We start from the raw sequence: 15,589 nt of genomic DNA, 5'->3' as shown, positions 1-15,589 counted from the left end.
CAATATTTTCAAACATTCAGGGCTGTTCCAGAATTAAATGTGTGGGGAGGTTGGGAGGAACATTTTTTTACCACCACCACCCACTTTTTTTTTTTCTAGTTTTCCTGTTGCAAATATATTCAAAATACTACAATCTAAACGAACTTGACCAAAGTATTAGTGGTATAAACATTTGGTATAAATTTAATAAAAATCCGTCAAAATTTGTAGGCATGAGAGCGCTTACAAGGTCACAAAGTCCCATAACTCCAACAAAAAGTATCGACCAATGCTGATTTTTAAACTTGACCAAGGTAATAGTGGTATAAACATTTGGTATAAATTTAATGAAAATCCATCAAAATTTGTAGGCATGGGAGCGCTTACAAAAAAATGTGATAAATCAGTCAAAATTTGTAGGCATGAGAGCGCTTATAAGGTCAATTTTTGGATAAAACAGAGTCATTATTGTGGTCAAAGTCCCATAACTCCAACAAAAAGTATCGACCAATGCTGATTTTCGAACTTGACCAAAGTACCGTATTTTTCGGGGCATAGGCCGGTATTTTTTTTCTCCGATGAGCGAGCCCCGGCCTATCCCCTGGGATCGGACGCCTGTAAAGTGCAAAACGAAATCGAACGAAACGAAATGAAACCGAACGAAACGAAACAAAACTAATATTAATTTTGAGTACATAAAAGTAAAAATAAATTCATTGAAATAAATTTTTGAACCATAAAATATAACTACCTGTATGTTTCAAATTGCCACTGTAAATTTTTAAGCCGATAATTGGAAATTTGCAAAAATTACATAATTATGTAAGTAAGTGATGTACATTCCAATACCTTTTAATATTTTTAATTTGTTTCATTAAATGATATTCAGACGTTTAAAGAGAGAGATGCCTTAAAACTTATCACCGACATCACATAGCAAAGTATATACGCAAGTTTGGGAGAGAGAGAGAGAAAGAAAGAGATATAGATATGATGATGATACTGAAGGGGACATTCTAACAACAATTTTCTTTCTATCGATTTGAATAATGTAAACATAGGTAATCACAGATTACAAAGCTCACCGAGACGAGACATCACCCGAATGAGACTTCACCTTTATGAAGACCACCTTTATCATATTAAATGAAAATCATACTTTATGATCTTGGATATTCATGGATTCTGTTTTGACACAATATCGTATATCATATGTAAAAAAATTGTATGATAATCATATGTTTATATGTTAATCAATACAATAATATAAAATTAAATATTGCATCCTATCATATTTACAACATATATCATATATAATAAAATAAAATACCATAATAAACAATGATGAGATATTGTAACGTATAAAATGACATTGTATTGTGTTATACGTTATTGTATTTGATCAAAAAATACATTATCATAATATATAAAACAATATAGTATTACATTACAATATCATATCACATAATACATCATAACATTGAAACATATGATATTGTATGATACTGTATCATTTATGATACATAATATGATATTGTATAATATCATACAATATTATTTGATACAACATGGTATCACATCAAATGATACAATATTATGTGATAAAGTAAAATATTATATAATACAATAATATATTATACATATTGTATCACATGATACAATAATATATTTTACAATATCATACAATACAATTTCATGTGATGTGATAATATATCTTGTTATACTTTCATGTTAAATATTGAAATCTGATTGGTTAAGACGCAGTTAATAATATTTACTATTACCCTCAGCGTTAGCAACGCACTTGGCAACGGGTAACATTAAAAAATGTTACATGCGCGAAAATTATGCGCGTACGGTTCGCTGTAGAATTCACATTATTCCTATATAAAAGCAGTAAAATTTTCTTAAAATTTTAAAAAAAGACATTCAGTATAACAAAATAAATAGTGCCTGTTTGGGAGGATAACAGTTGAAATTGACACCCCTCGAAAACCATTGTCAACCTCCGCTTCGCGTCGGTTGACAATGGTTTTCTCGGGGTGTCAATTTCAACTGTTACCCTCCCAAACAGGCACTATTTATATAATATTATTAACCAATATCATATTATACAATATCGTATGATACGATATTATATAATAAAACAGTATCATATTATACAATTTCATGTGATATAATTCTGTATTACAGAAACTTATATATTAAACAAAATCGTATAATGATACAATATCATAGAATATACAATATAGAATCATAGGATACAATATTATATATTTTGCAATATCTTATGTAATAGTATCATGTGATTAGATAATAAACTAGAAAACTGATCAGTCAGGAAGGGCCCCACTATGACAATTAATATCGAGAAGTGAAAAAAACTTTGAATTCCATGACTCATTAAAAAAGAAAAAAAAAAGAATAAAAAAACTGATATCTAATAATTTTTTTTTTAAATTTTATTGTAATTCATATATTTTTTTTATTTTACAGAATATAAGTATTTGGACTAGAATGAAATATATTCTTTATCAAATACCATACTTTAAACTGAGGGGTAAAAATATTAGGGTGCAGCTCATGGAATGAGAGTTTAATTTGCTTCAAAATAAACATCAGTGCAGTCAAAGGTGTTCATTAATCTCAATATGACAGATAGAGATAAGCCTCTGAATTTTCTGCAGCAGGCAAGATAATTAATCCCAGGGGATTAATTGTTCTGCTCTCTCATCCTTTTTTTTCTAAATTTACAATAAGATTTTTTTTTTCAAACATGACAGAATGGGGTTATATCTGATTACCTGTTAAAATTAACAGCATTAAGGCTGAAAAAAAAAATAATTAAAAAATTAAATAGTGAAAAAGGATATCTTAATATATATCTTGTTTTTAGAATTCAATAAAATTATTATAAATCACTGTGTACGGTATTTTAACCAAAATAAAATATGAATATTATATTTTAAATCCATATTTCAAAGAATGTACACAATACTACACATCATTCAAAATTGACCTTAACTTCAAAACAAAGTTCACTTGCCAACACAGGCAGTGCATTAATTAATCTTAATGTGACAGATAAAGATAAAGCTTAGGATTTTCTTCCTGTGGAAGGTTAATTAATCCCAAAGGACAAATATTGCACAGCCTTCCATGTATACAATGGTAACATTCTCAGCAGTTATCTCTCTTTGCCCATTCATTCTCAGCAGTTATCTCTCTTTGCCCATTCATTCTTATGCATAGTTAGGAATCTACCCCACCACCCCAGCTCCAAACCAGAAGACATAGAGAACCAAACTTGGCATCAAAATATGTATTTCTGCCTACTGAACTACCATACCAAATTTGAACTTGATTCGGCAACCATAAAAAAAGTTATTAGAAAAAAACAGGAAATTTGTGGACGGAAGAGTGACAGACGGACGGACAGAAGGACGGATGGACAGAGTGATTACTATAGGGCACCCGCAAATCCTTGCGGGGCCCTAATTAATAATACAATATAATATTATACAATATTGTATCATAATATACAATACTATACATAATGATATTATGATACAATATCATAACATAAAATATAAAAAAAATTTATACAATATCATATCGTATAATATAACTTTTTATAATATTACATGATATTATATTGTATCATATTAAACAATATTTTTTCATACCATACAATACTATATCATAGGAATCATGTTATATCATTTATCAACAAACACATCTATCTATCGAGCAGGTTTGATTAAGGTAGGAGATTTCTTTAGCATCCTTGATAATGGAGATCAGGCTCTGCATCTGAAGCAACCTCTGCGTTTCTTTTATAAAATAGTTAAATCAACTATGCAAGCTATCATCTGTAAAACATGTGACCTGTTCCCCAAAAAGACTAAACCTCATCTAACATCTGAAACCTATGGCTCAGATTCAGCATTCAAGCCTGTCAGGTGCATCAGTATACATAAGACGCATCTCCATGCAAGTTTGGTGAAGTTCAGACCAGTAATAACTAAGATATCATCATCAGAGGGCACTAGCAAATAAAACCTTAACCTGCTCCAGCATCCGCAACCTATGGCTCAGATTCAACATCCATGCCTGTCAGGTGCATTTGTATCATAAGACACACCATCCATTCAAGTTTGGTGAAGTTAGGACCTGTAATAACTAAGATATATTTTTTAGCATCATTGATAATGGAGATCAAGCTCTGCATCTGAAGCTTCCTCTGTGATTCATTTATACTACAGTTTAATCAAGTATGCAAGTTTGAAAAAGTACTATTATCTATTAAACATGTGACCTGTTCCAAAAAACTTAACCATATCCAGCATCTGAAACCTATGGCTCAGACTCTGCATTCAAACCTGTCAGGTGCATCAGTATCATAAGACGCACCATCCATGGAAGTCTAGTGAAGTTAGGACAAGTAATAACTAAGATATAATCATCAGAGGGCACCTGCAACAAAAACTTTAACCAGCTCCAAAAACCTTAACCTCCTCCAGCATCTGAAACCAATGGCTCAGATTCAGCACTAAAGCCTGTCTGGTGCATCAGTATCATAAGACACACCATCCATGCAAGTTTGGTGAAGTACGGACCTGCAGTAACTTAGATATTGCTATCAAAGGGCACCTGCAACAAAAACTTTAACCTGGTCCAACAACCTTAACCTCCTCCAGCATCTGAAATTTAGGACTCAGATTCAGCATCCAAGTCTTTCAAGTTCATAAGTAGGTCCAGATGCATCATCAATGCAAGTTTGGTGAAGATAGGACAAGTAATAGCTTAGATACAGGACCTGCAACAAAAACTTTAACCAGGTCCGGAAGCCGACGCCGAGGGTATAGCATAAGCTCACCCTGACTTAGTCTCGGTGTGCTAAAAATGTAACGATCAAATACAATGTGATTTAGAGCATACTAGTTGGTTACCAGTTTCTAACATATAATAATAATTGTTTTAATATGTAAAGCATGAATTTGGACGTCATAATTTGACAAAATTAATTTGCAATATAAAGATGACTATACTGTATAAGTATATAAACAAGAGGCCCATGGGCCACATCGCTCACCTGAGGAACAATAGGTATGATAAAATCAGCTTAATGGAGTCATAATACAAACTATCTGGACAATGTACAATAATACATGTAGATCCTGTATAAATAAAATCCATTTTTCCCCTGGATATTCTTATGTTTATAATCATTAGTCCCTTTTCTAAAAGGATGATTTTATAGTCATATCATATGTTGAGTATTGCAGTTCTCAAAAAGATCCTTAACAATTGTTTATATATGGGATATAAACGTAAATGAAACTCTGAACCTTCTTGTGAGGCCAAAGAATTGTCCTGGGGCCAAAGTCTTAACAATTATAAAGAATCATCTGGCTGATTAGTTTCTGAGAAGAAGATTTTTAAAGATTTACCATATATATTCCTTTGTTAAACTTCGATCCCCCATTGTGGCCCCACCCTACCCCCGGGGATCATTATTTTCACAACTATCAATTTACACTAACTGAGGATGCTTCCACACAAGTTTCAGCTTTACTGGCTGATTAGTTTCTGAGAAGAAGATTTTTAAAGATTTACTCTATATATTCCTATGTTAAATTTCGACCCCCAATTGTGGCCCCACCCTACCCCCGGGGGTCATGATTAGAATCTACACTACCTGAGGATGCTTCCACACAAGTTTCAGCTTTCCTGGTCTTATGGTTCATGAGAAGAAGATTTTTAAAGATTTACTCTGTATATTCCTATGTAAAATTTCGACCCCCCCATTGTGGCCCCACCCTACCCTCGGGGGTCATGATTTTCACAAATTAGAATCTACACTACCTGAGGATGCTTCCACACAAGTTTCAGCTTTCTTGGTCTTATGGTTCATGAGAAGAGGATTTTCAAAGATTTACTCTGTATATTCCTATGTAAAACTTCGACCCCCAATTGTGGCCCCACCCTACCCCCGGGGGTCATGATTTTCACAAATTAGAATCTACACTACCTGATGATGCTTCCACACAAGTTTCAGCTTTCCTGGTCTTATGGTTCATGAGAAGAAGATTTTTGAAAATTTCTCCAAAATTTTCATAAATTCCTAATTATCTCCCTTTGCAAAAGGGCGTGATCCTTAATTTTCACAAATTTAAATCCCCTTTGGCTAAGGATGCTTTGTGCCAAGTTTGGTTGAAATTGGCTTAGTGGTTCTTGAGAAGATGTTGAAAATGTGAAAAGTTTACAGACAGACAGACAGACAGACAGACAGACGGACAGACAGACAGACGGACGACAGACAAAATGTGATCAGAATAGCTCACTTGAGCTTTCAGCTCAGGTGAGCTAAAAAGTAGACACTAAAAGTGAAAAGTAAAACACAATAACTAACAGGTGTAAAAATTTTTTAATTGTATTCGCACTGAATTACATTTAAATTAATACCTTATATTGTGTGCTAGCCCTTCAAGGTATGGTAACAGGGGTTCAAAATTCCTCAAGCCCGACGTCCCGGACTAACAAATTCCGGATCCGGACTCGGCATTTAGAATTGCCGAAGTCCAGGGACTTGGCTTTGTGTCTTGCTTATCTTTTATTAAGGAGGCCGATTTGGGTTTTTTTGCGGAAAAACTACAATAGCATAACTCTTTATTTTTTAACCATATGTAATTTAAACCAACTCTAGTTTATTTGCGAAGGTTCATGAAAATCGACCGTCTAGTTCTTTTTAGGGACCATCTCAAAATAGAGGTACATTTACTATAGGAATATATAGGAAACTGTCATTTTCCGCACATCAAAGCAGTTTTAAGAAAATACTACAATAGCTTTTTTTCTCAAATTGTTAGATTAGTAATATCATTTCCTACCTTATATGTAAAAAACACAAAATTATATCGTCTGGTTTTTAGTAGGGGCCATCTCAAAATATTAAAATGCACCAAATTATGCTATATATTTGGATCATCACGAATGACGATTGGTATAACGGATTCATTCCAAAAATGAGGAATATGTCCTCGAGGATAGCATCATTCTGTATATAAAATTTCAACAGCGTACATTTTTTAGAACGTACTCCTACAAAGCTTAATTTTATCATAACGTCATAAAAGCGCAATGGCAATGCTCCCCTACCGCACAACGTAAAAATCGTGTTAAAAATAAAAATTTCCTTTAAAAATCTAAATATTTTTATCTGTATTTTGTTAATTGTGATCAATTTTATAAATGATATCGAAAAAAATTCATAAGAAGTATAAATCAACTGTTTTATATTAGAATGCGCAAAAACATGCGCAATGCAAACTAAAGTCGGACTCCTTAAATTAAAAGAAAAGTTCGTAAAATTAAAAATAAATCAAATTCCATCATGGATTTAATAAAAATGTGTTATTTTTTGGCATTAATGAACACATAAGCATTACAAACATTTCGAAAATACAATCCGTCTTTTTATTTTCCGTTGCAGTATGACCTGCTTTTACACATTTTCTCATGTTTCTCCCCTATGACAAACGGCAGTAAGTTTGTTGAATTTTGGATTTACGAGCAGTAATATACGCAAAGAAAGGACAAATGAAAGACCCTGTGAGGAACATGAAGCCGGGGGTGACTCGAGGTGTAATAAAAATAATAATTCCTCAGACGAAACTTATGAAAAGAAGAAAATTCGCGAATTCCAAAAGCCACTGGCTTGACGATAGGCCATGGCTTTAATACAATGATAAAATGAATAAAATAAAACATAATTTCAAACATATAGTTTTTATTCATTGCAACATATTAAAATAAATTATAACATTAGTTTTAGTGATATTAGTTGATATAATTTTATCTATCAATCATGACAATGTGGACTTGGGAATTTCTTTTTCAGACTTGCCTAAAATTTACTCTTTAAGTCCTGGACTTGACCATCATAAAAAAAAAATTGAACCCCTGTGGTAAATAATTGCTATTCGCGACTCGTTCTCCGAATGTTGAAACGATCGAGTAAATCTTTTTGTTTTTTCCAATATATATTTTTTTTTTCATTTTTCCGATCACAAATGTAAATAAAACCATTGTAAGCTAATTAGTTTTTATTCCTTTGCGAAGGAATAAATGTAAAATCCCTTCCTCCCTCAGACATATCGTGACTGAAAATAAAATGAAGACGATAACCTGAAAAGTGTTCAAACATTTATATTTCTATTTCAATTTATATCAATGAGTTGTCGTCATCCACGAGATGTCTTTCGTTGACATGTCGCGTCGGTGAGTTTTACTTTCGATTAGTTGACTTTCGATGAGTTGTCGCATTCGGCGAGTTGCCTTTCGATGAGATGTCCGGCACTGGTTTTTACTATATGGCTATACTGGCCCCACCCTAGGGTCTGAACCCCTTTACCTAGGGACCATGAATTTCACATGTTTGGTAGAGAGCTTCATGGAAATTATATATAATCATGGATTTACCCCCCAACCCCCCCCCCCCCCCCCATCCCTTTACATTGTGTGGTAGTAGCTTAAAATTTGGCCTTTTTAGCATATTTGGCCAAGCCTAATAAGGCCCTGAGGTTGGTAAAGCCATGAATTTCAAAATTTAGATTCCTCTTACAACAGAAATGCTTTACACCAAACATAATAACAATTGGCCTTTTAGTTTTCAAGAAGAAATTTAAAATGTAAAATTGTTAACACACAATGGATGCACAATAAGGAACGAAAACCAATTGCAATAGGGCACATGAGTGACTCAGGTGACCTAACAAATATATCTAATCATTAAAATAAGCCATTGCATATTTGTTAAGAAACAACAAGTGTTTTATTACCTCTATAACAAAATATATTTCCTTGAAAATTCCCCAAAATGATGACGTTTTGCACATTTTCCTTGCGACTTGTATGCATACATGTTGGTTTGCTTCACTATTATTAGATGGTAAATGTGTCTATATCAGCACATAATAATTACAATCTGATGGAATATTCTAGATACTTCTACTTTAAACCAGTCTCTTACCTTGACATTCAGATTCTCATGGTGAACAAGCTGGATCAGCTTAGCAATAGTTTCCTCATACCTCTCCTTCAACCAAAGTTTGTATTTTTCCTCTTTCTTTAGATCTTAACAATAAAAAAAAACAGCTTTTTGGTCAAATTGGGAAAATTCAGTAGCATTCAAAACCTTGAAGTCCATTTGACCAATTTTTAGGAAATAGAGGTCCATGGGCCACATCGCTCACCTAAACAGTTCTTGTACAGGTAACTCTTGATGGCTCGAACTTCAAACTCGAGAAGTTTTTGATTGCTAGAAGCGAGTCTCCTGTCCAGATTTTTTAAACTTTATTTTTCAATACATCTTGGTTTTTCAAAATTCTTGATCTATCTAAGTCAAAATGTAGTCCCGTTATACATAACCTACTGTTGTATATCCTCAATACCTCAAAGTGGTTATGTGTACACAAATGTTACATCCCTCGATAACCCAAAGTGGTAATGTGTACACAAGTGTTACAGACCCTGAAACAACCTATTACACCAAACAAGAGGCCCACCTGAGCAACAACTGCCTTAACTCTGATCGAATTTGCATTACAGTATCAAAATCAAAATATCTTGACAACTAAGTACAGTAGATCTTGCTAAAAAAATTAAAAATCTGCCAACTGTTATCCACATCTTTTTTTTGGTAAATACCAAGCCCCTTTTGTTGTTGTACCTGTAAGAAGATTTTTCTCTAATCCTATATACCCCCCCCCCCCATTTTCTCTAGGAAATCATGGTTTCATCAAACTTAAATCTGCATAACCTGAGCTTTCACACAAAGTACTGAGTTTTGGACTGAAAACTTTCCCAGTAAATTTTCTCTACATGTATATATTCCTATGTAAAAATTCAACCCGCCATTGCGGCCCTGCCCTCCCCCCAGGGACTATGATTCTGCAAACTTGAATTTACACTACCCGAGGATGCCTCTACACAAGTTTAAGCTTTTCTGGCCAAAAAGTTTTTAAAAAGAAGATTTTAAAAAGATTTTCTCTATATATTCCTATGTAAAAATTCATCCCCCATTGTGGCCTCACTGTTACTCCGGGACTATGATTTAAACAAACTTGAATCTATACGCCATACCCCCAGGGACCATGAGATTAATGAAATGAAATTAATCAGTCCAAAACTAGGGCATTTTTTTTGTGCGCCGTAAATTGTTTTTTACTATGGGAGGCACTGTAGCTCCCAGGTCGTCTATCCGAATTTTTTTTCAGACCGGGAGCTACAGACCTGCAGCTACACAATAAACAGCAACATTAGATTGAAACTTATACCAATACAACAAAAATGTAAACATTAACAATTCAACAATTCTAACCTCTGTAATTCACTTGTAACTCGATATTTGACTTTAAAATTTTGTCAAAGCATTAAAAACATCTATATTAACAATTCTAGACATAAAAATTGAAAAAATAAATTTTGAGCTCAAATTGACAACTTTTAATTTACAGTTACTTTCAATTGAAATAATCTAGCTTTTTGCAAATCCTACAAAATTGTCATACCTGCTTCTTTGAGATCATTTGGAATATCAAGGAATAATTCTCCAGAAGACAAGTACAAGGCAAATAATCTATGGAAGGATCGAATACATGCAAGTAGAATCACTTTATTCTTCGTCTGTAAAAATAAAATACTATAGCATGTATTCTGGAATTCAAAATTTATCAAAATATTGATTTAGAAAATATATTGTTACAACATACATACCGGTTAAGAAGGTTAGGACCAAACGGGATATACATGTAATATTCTGTTTGGGCTATAATAATGGGTATTTGTATGAATTTACAGTGCAAATACTGGAAATGTTTATAGAATAATTTTTATAATTATAGTCTGCATACATACAATATACATCAAATACAACAACTATTGGTGAGCAAGTTTTACTGTAAACCTATGGTTAATGAGATTTACCCCCTAGACATCTTAGTCTCGCTTACCCCAGACTCTCGCTTTGAAGATTTGACTCAAGTCTCAAGAGCAAGAGTCTGGGGTAAGCGAGACCACTAAACATTTTGGACCTACTGAGGGGTCATTTCCCAAACAGTTGTTACATGCTATGCATTATATTGTGAATTTTTCACATTTTTGAAAATCAAAAAAAATATTTATACATATTCTATATCCCATTTGGGATATTAAATCCTAAATAATGAATAGCCTATATGGGAAAATGGTCCCAACCTGTTAAACACCATTAAAAATTCAGAACTGATTACTTGTTTAAATTTTCGTTAATTATAGTACATAAACCCACAGGAAATATCACAGCTGCATGTCTGTAGCTCATGGTAAAAAAAACTGGATGGACGACCTGAAAGCTACAGTTCTTTGGGTGTTAAAAAAAATTGCAATTAACGGCGTATGAAAATTTACGCTGTATTTTTTTTTTAATGATTATCGCGATAACCTATTTTCACACAAATTCTGTGGCGCTAAGCCTATTAGGCGTGCAGCTGTGAAACAACAGTAAATGTTATAACCTCTGAATATGCAATGATATCTAGCAGACAATTCGCATGTTTTCGACTTTGAAAACATTGCCGAGTATTTTTTTCTATTTGAGCCACAACACATGTTCCATCACTGTCTTCCATATTGAAAAAATTAATCGGAAAGCATCGGTTATATGGGTCAACGAAAGGAAAACAACCGAGAACTACCAGTACACATCCTCGGCACATCTCGCCCGATTACCTTTATAGATAACCGAACAGTCCAAAGTTTGCCGAATGCCATTGCATGGTCATGCGTTGTAATCATTTTCCGGTAGAGGTGGTAAACAATAATGCGTTATGTAGTCTAAAGGAAAGATATCCGCCAAATTTCTTTTTTGAAAATCTGCACAAGAAGATAAAAATATGGTATTCAGTGCATTAAAATGTTTTGTTGAGTGATCCGTTAGGTTGGATTGAGGGTTTTTGACCGAAGATGATTTGGTTTTCAACGTTTTATCTGCAACTCAATATAGTGGTAAGTAGAAGTATTTACGCATTCAAAATGGCGCACTTTGATTCATGGGAAGGCAGTGAAAGTAGCCGGCGACTGCTATTATTTTCTGTTTGAATTACGTTAATTTTGTAATCTTACAATTATTATAATAAGAGTGTAGACAATTTCACAAGATTAAACAATTTCTCAATTGAACGAGTCTTGATCCAAGTTGACATTTTTCCTTTGACAACGGAATGTGTCGCACTTCTGCGTTTTTCGCTCCGAGATGCTATCTCGGTTCGCCCCACATCGGTTTCGCCCCGAGATGGTTCGTGCTGCGATGATTCGCTCCCAGCACATTGATGCCGGTTAATATAGGTTTATTTTCTATAGTTTGTCCCAAGATTTTGATGCAGCACATTTGGACAATTTTTTTAATTAAAAAAATACACATACCTGTGAATAAAGTGTATTTGAAATAGCTGAAGGGGATAATTTCCAAAATAATTTCAATGACACATTATCATCTTTATTCGGAAAAATTCACAGGAACAAAAAGAGATTCCTTACGGAGATTTATAATGGGGAATGTTTACATCTTTTTTCCATTAGGAATACATCGCGCAATTTGTCAACTTTTTCAGACGGGCTTGCTGCAATTCAAAATCCCTGTAGACATCACATATTTAGCATTGTATTGAAACCCTAATTTAACGGGCTGAGAAATCTTGGAGATTTTTCATACTTTTGAATGAGCTTCATTTGAACTCTGAGGTATTTATAAATATCAAGCAATTAAGCAAAATCTGAATTCGGGATATCTTTGCACAGACTATATACTATGTTCCGAGTTTTTGCTTCCACCACTTTTTGCTTGATATTTCGATAATAATAAATAACTTTGTGCTCAAACTATGTTCATCCACCAATATAAAAAATGTCCCCTTTGCCACTTCGGGTTTCTTAATACATCCCAAAATAGAAAGTCTACGGGGATTTTGCATTGCATCAGCCATAAGTAAGCAGGGATGATAATGTTGAAAAATTACGCAAGGTATCTTGAGTACTTTCAAATGGAGAAAAGCTGCAAAGATTTCCCATTATAAATCTCCGTATGAAACTTGTTTTCGTTCCTGTAAAATTTGTTTGTTTTAAAAGTGTTTGTTTTCTATATATACGATACTCTTGAAAGAAATTCCAAGATGAGAAAAATTAGCTGTAAAGTGTATATACTTATTTGATTATCCATTTTCTGGAGTTTAACCACATGATCAAAATGCATTTGTAGGATCTGCTGGAGCTTAGAACAATCAGAGATTAATGCTATCTTATGACCCTTCTTTCTCACTAGACGAGCCAGAAAGTTTAGGCAAGTAAGTAGTTAGTGTTTGAATAAGTAACAGTATAGAATTGAAACAAAACAAAATTTTTAGTGATTCTACTTTAAATGTTCTCATGATATTTATTTTTGAGTTACCAGATGTCTGTATTTATTTTGTTTTTTTATTTTAAATGTAGCCATTACTGGTTTAGAAGGGTTGTAAAGAACATTGCAGATAGCTGCCACACAGGTAGACAAAAGCAACATTGTTGTTGGCAGAGGAACTCTTCACCACTAAGGTCCAGGCCCTCCATTTGGAGGACAGAGCTCTTGACCCAACTTTTGTGAACAACATAAAATAACTATGAGTAATCAAACAGTGAAAAACACTAGTTCTTTACTGGGAGCAAGTAGCTCGACACCAGCTTCAAGCAACAGATCATCCATAGACTCCAAACCCACAGCATTAAATTTGACATTTCCAAACCTGACTGCTTTAGCTAACCAATCTGGACCATCTCCTAAAAAGAAGGTTAAGTTGGAGGAGATGCCAGCCACAACACAAGAAATAGCAAATCACAGGAAATTGATATTGGATTTAAAGTATAAGAGTATGTTGGATATAAAAGAACCTTACATTGATAACCTGACAGAAATGTATTTTCTGCAAAATGGAGGAAATTTGATGGATTTTCATGGATGGAAAAAAAGACCAACCCCTCAACTTGTTCAGTTTTTGAAATCTGGATGTTTGGATAGTGATGATGAAGAAGAAAGTAGTTTAGAGCGAAAAATCAATAATGAGGTTATATAGCAAATATTTAATTTTGTCTTGAAGAACTAATAAATAATTTAGATTTTTATGTTTGTGTAATATTAAAAATTGTATAATTTTTTTTCAAAGGTTAAGGTTATTACATGCAGTGGAAGCAATATACCATTAGCTACACCTGTAGCTATATCAACAACATTACCACCATCAGTTGCTGCTCTGAATCAACAAGGTATTGCTATATCATTTATATATGTTGCATGTACTAATACTTTTTTAGTTGCTAATGCTGATTTTTCTGATCACCTTTTGGCTGTCTATAAACTTTGTACATTTTGGATTTATTCTCTAGAATCAGTTGACCAAACTTTGTACAAGGCATCCTTATGGGATGAAAATTCTACATTGTATAGGATAAAACCTTTTCTAAGGGAAAGATAATCATGTTTTTGCCATTCCAGTATCCAGAGGCAGTTATGTACACATGACTGGTATGTTACATAGTGATGTTACAGTATGGCAAAAAGAAATAAATATTCCTGTTTCTTGTCGCTCGGCCAACCCTATCTTTTACTTTCAGATCCTTAAAGATTTTTTGTTAAAATGGTGGTGATCAGTAACTTTGTCAGAATTTCTTCAGGAAGAGAAGTGAAGTTGCTTGGTCTTCTGAAGTCACAATCTTGTGAATTAATGTCATTGGCCATAAAAATGATAGTAAACTAATCTACAGACTTTTTTACTGCATGAATTAACCCTTTGTTTAATAGCTTGCTACTATCTTATCTTTTGGGGTTATAAATATGGGTTATGCAACAACATAGTGTGAAATGGGAATTGCAAAAACGATGTATTTTACTTTTAATCGTGATTAGGGCTGTCACCGAGATACCTGAAAACAGCGGAATGGTTTGTTCGGTTCAGTTTCGGTTCCGTATTACCGGATTTCTTTTTGGTTCCGTTTTATGTAATAAAATCTGTTTTCTATGAAAGATGGCGTCAAAATTGAAATTGAAAGGTTCATTAGTGTGAACTGTTGTGTAAACACATGTATTAAACAACATTTACTTGTGTACAACTCAACTGGCCATGTATACCAATGATTTCACTCATCAAATAAAAACATCACGCAATTTACCTGTGTAAAGAGAAACACTACTCACTAAACAAAGATGGCGGTTTTCGATTCGGACATCAACATGTTTTCAATATTTGTTTAAAGAAATGTTTAGGGTAAGAATTATCTGGATTAATAAGTAGTGAGATTGAATGAGGACAGCCAGAAGTCAAATTTATGCAAAATAATTTGGGAAAATCTGCATGGTTACAGAAAACATAACACACAGCCGTGTGCATTATCTGAATACCTGTAACTGGAAAATACACAAATATATCAATGATAGACTTATTTTGTTAACATTAGTGATGTTCCAATTATAGATTACAATAAAAAATCATTCGATTGTTACCGCATTCTATTATAATCTTAGATCTCGATCATGAAAGGTTTC

General features: G+C 33.5%; 2 protein-coding genes across 7 annotated transcripts in view; one reads left to right on the top strand and one right to left on the bottom strand.

The window, feature by feature from the left end:
* LOC128187906 (nucleolar complex protein 4 homolog A-like) overlaps positions 1-11,684 on the bottom strand; it is a 108,482-nt gene extending 96,798 nt beyond the window's left edge. For both annotated transcript variants that reach the window (XM_052858591.1, XM_052858592.1), the window contains exons 1-3: positions 11,538-11,684; positions 10,554-10,668; positions 9,014-9,117 (exon numbers count right to left, since the gene is read on the bottom strand). In XM_052858591.1, the coding sequence (XP_052714551.1) occupies positions 9,014-9,117; positions 10,554-10,668; positions 11,538-11,651 (333 nt within the window). In that variant the 5' untranslated portion in view covers positions 11,652-11,684. The remainder of the gene's footprint in view (positions 1-9,013; positions 9,118-10,553; positions 10,669-11,537) is intronic.
* A 119-nt stretch (positions 11,685-11,803) lies between these two features.
* The window catches only part of LOC128187903 (helicase domino-like), a 200,057-nt gene continuing 196,271 nt past the window's right edge, over positions 11,804-15,589 (top strand). For 4 of the 5 annotated variants that reach the window (XM_052858581.1, XM_052858583.1, XM_052858582.1 and 1 more), the window contains exons 1-4: positions 11,804-12,027; positions 13,277-13,361; positions 13,507-14,114; positions 14,214-14,313. In XM_052858581.1, coding sequence (XP_052714541.1) covers positions 13,674-14,114; positions 14,214-14,313 — 541 coding nt within the window. In that variant the 5' untranslated portion in view covers positions 11,804-12,027; positions 13,277-13,361; positions 13,507-13,673. The remainder of the gene's footprint in view (positions 12,028-13,276; positions 13,362-13,506; positions 14,115-14,213; positions 14,314-15,589) is intronic. The other variant, XM_052858584.1, reaches the window with a different exon arrangement.

This window comes from Crassostrea angulata, chromosome 6 (genome assembly GCF_025612915.1).
Source record: "Crassostrea angulata isolate pt1a10 chromosome 6, ASM2561291v2, whole genome shotgun sequence".
In the NCBI taxonomy this organism is placed as follows: domain Eukaryota; kingdom Metazoa; phylum Mollusca; class Bivalvia; order Ostreida; family Ostreidae; genus Magallana; species Magallana angulata.
Note: the sequence above shows the minus strand (reverse complement) of the source record. Positions and strands in the feature narration are given on the sequence as shown.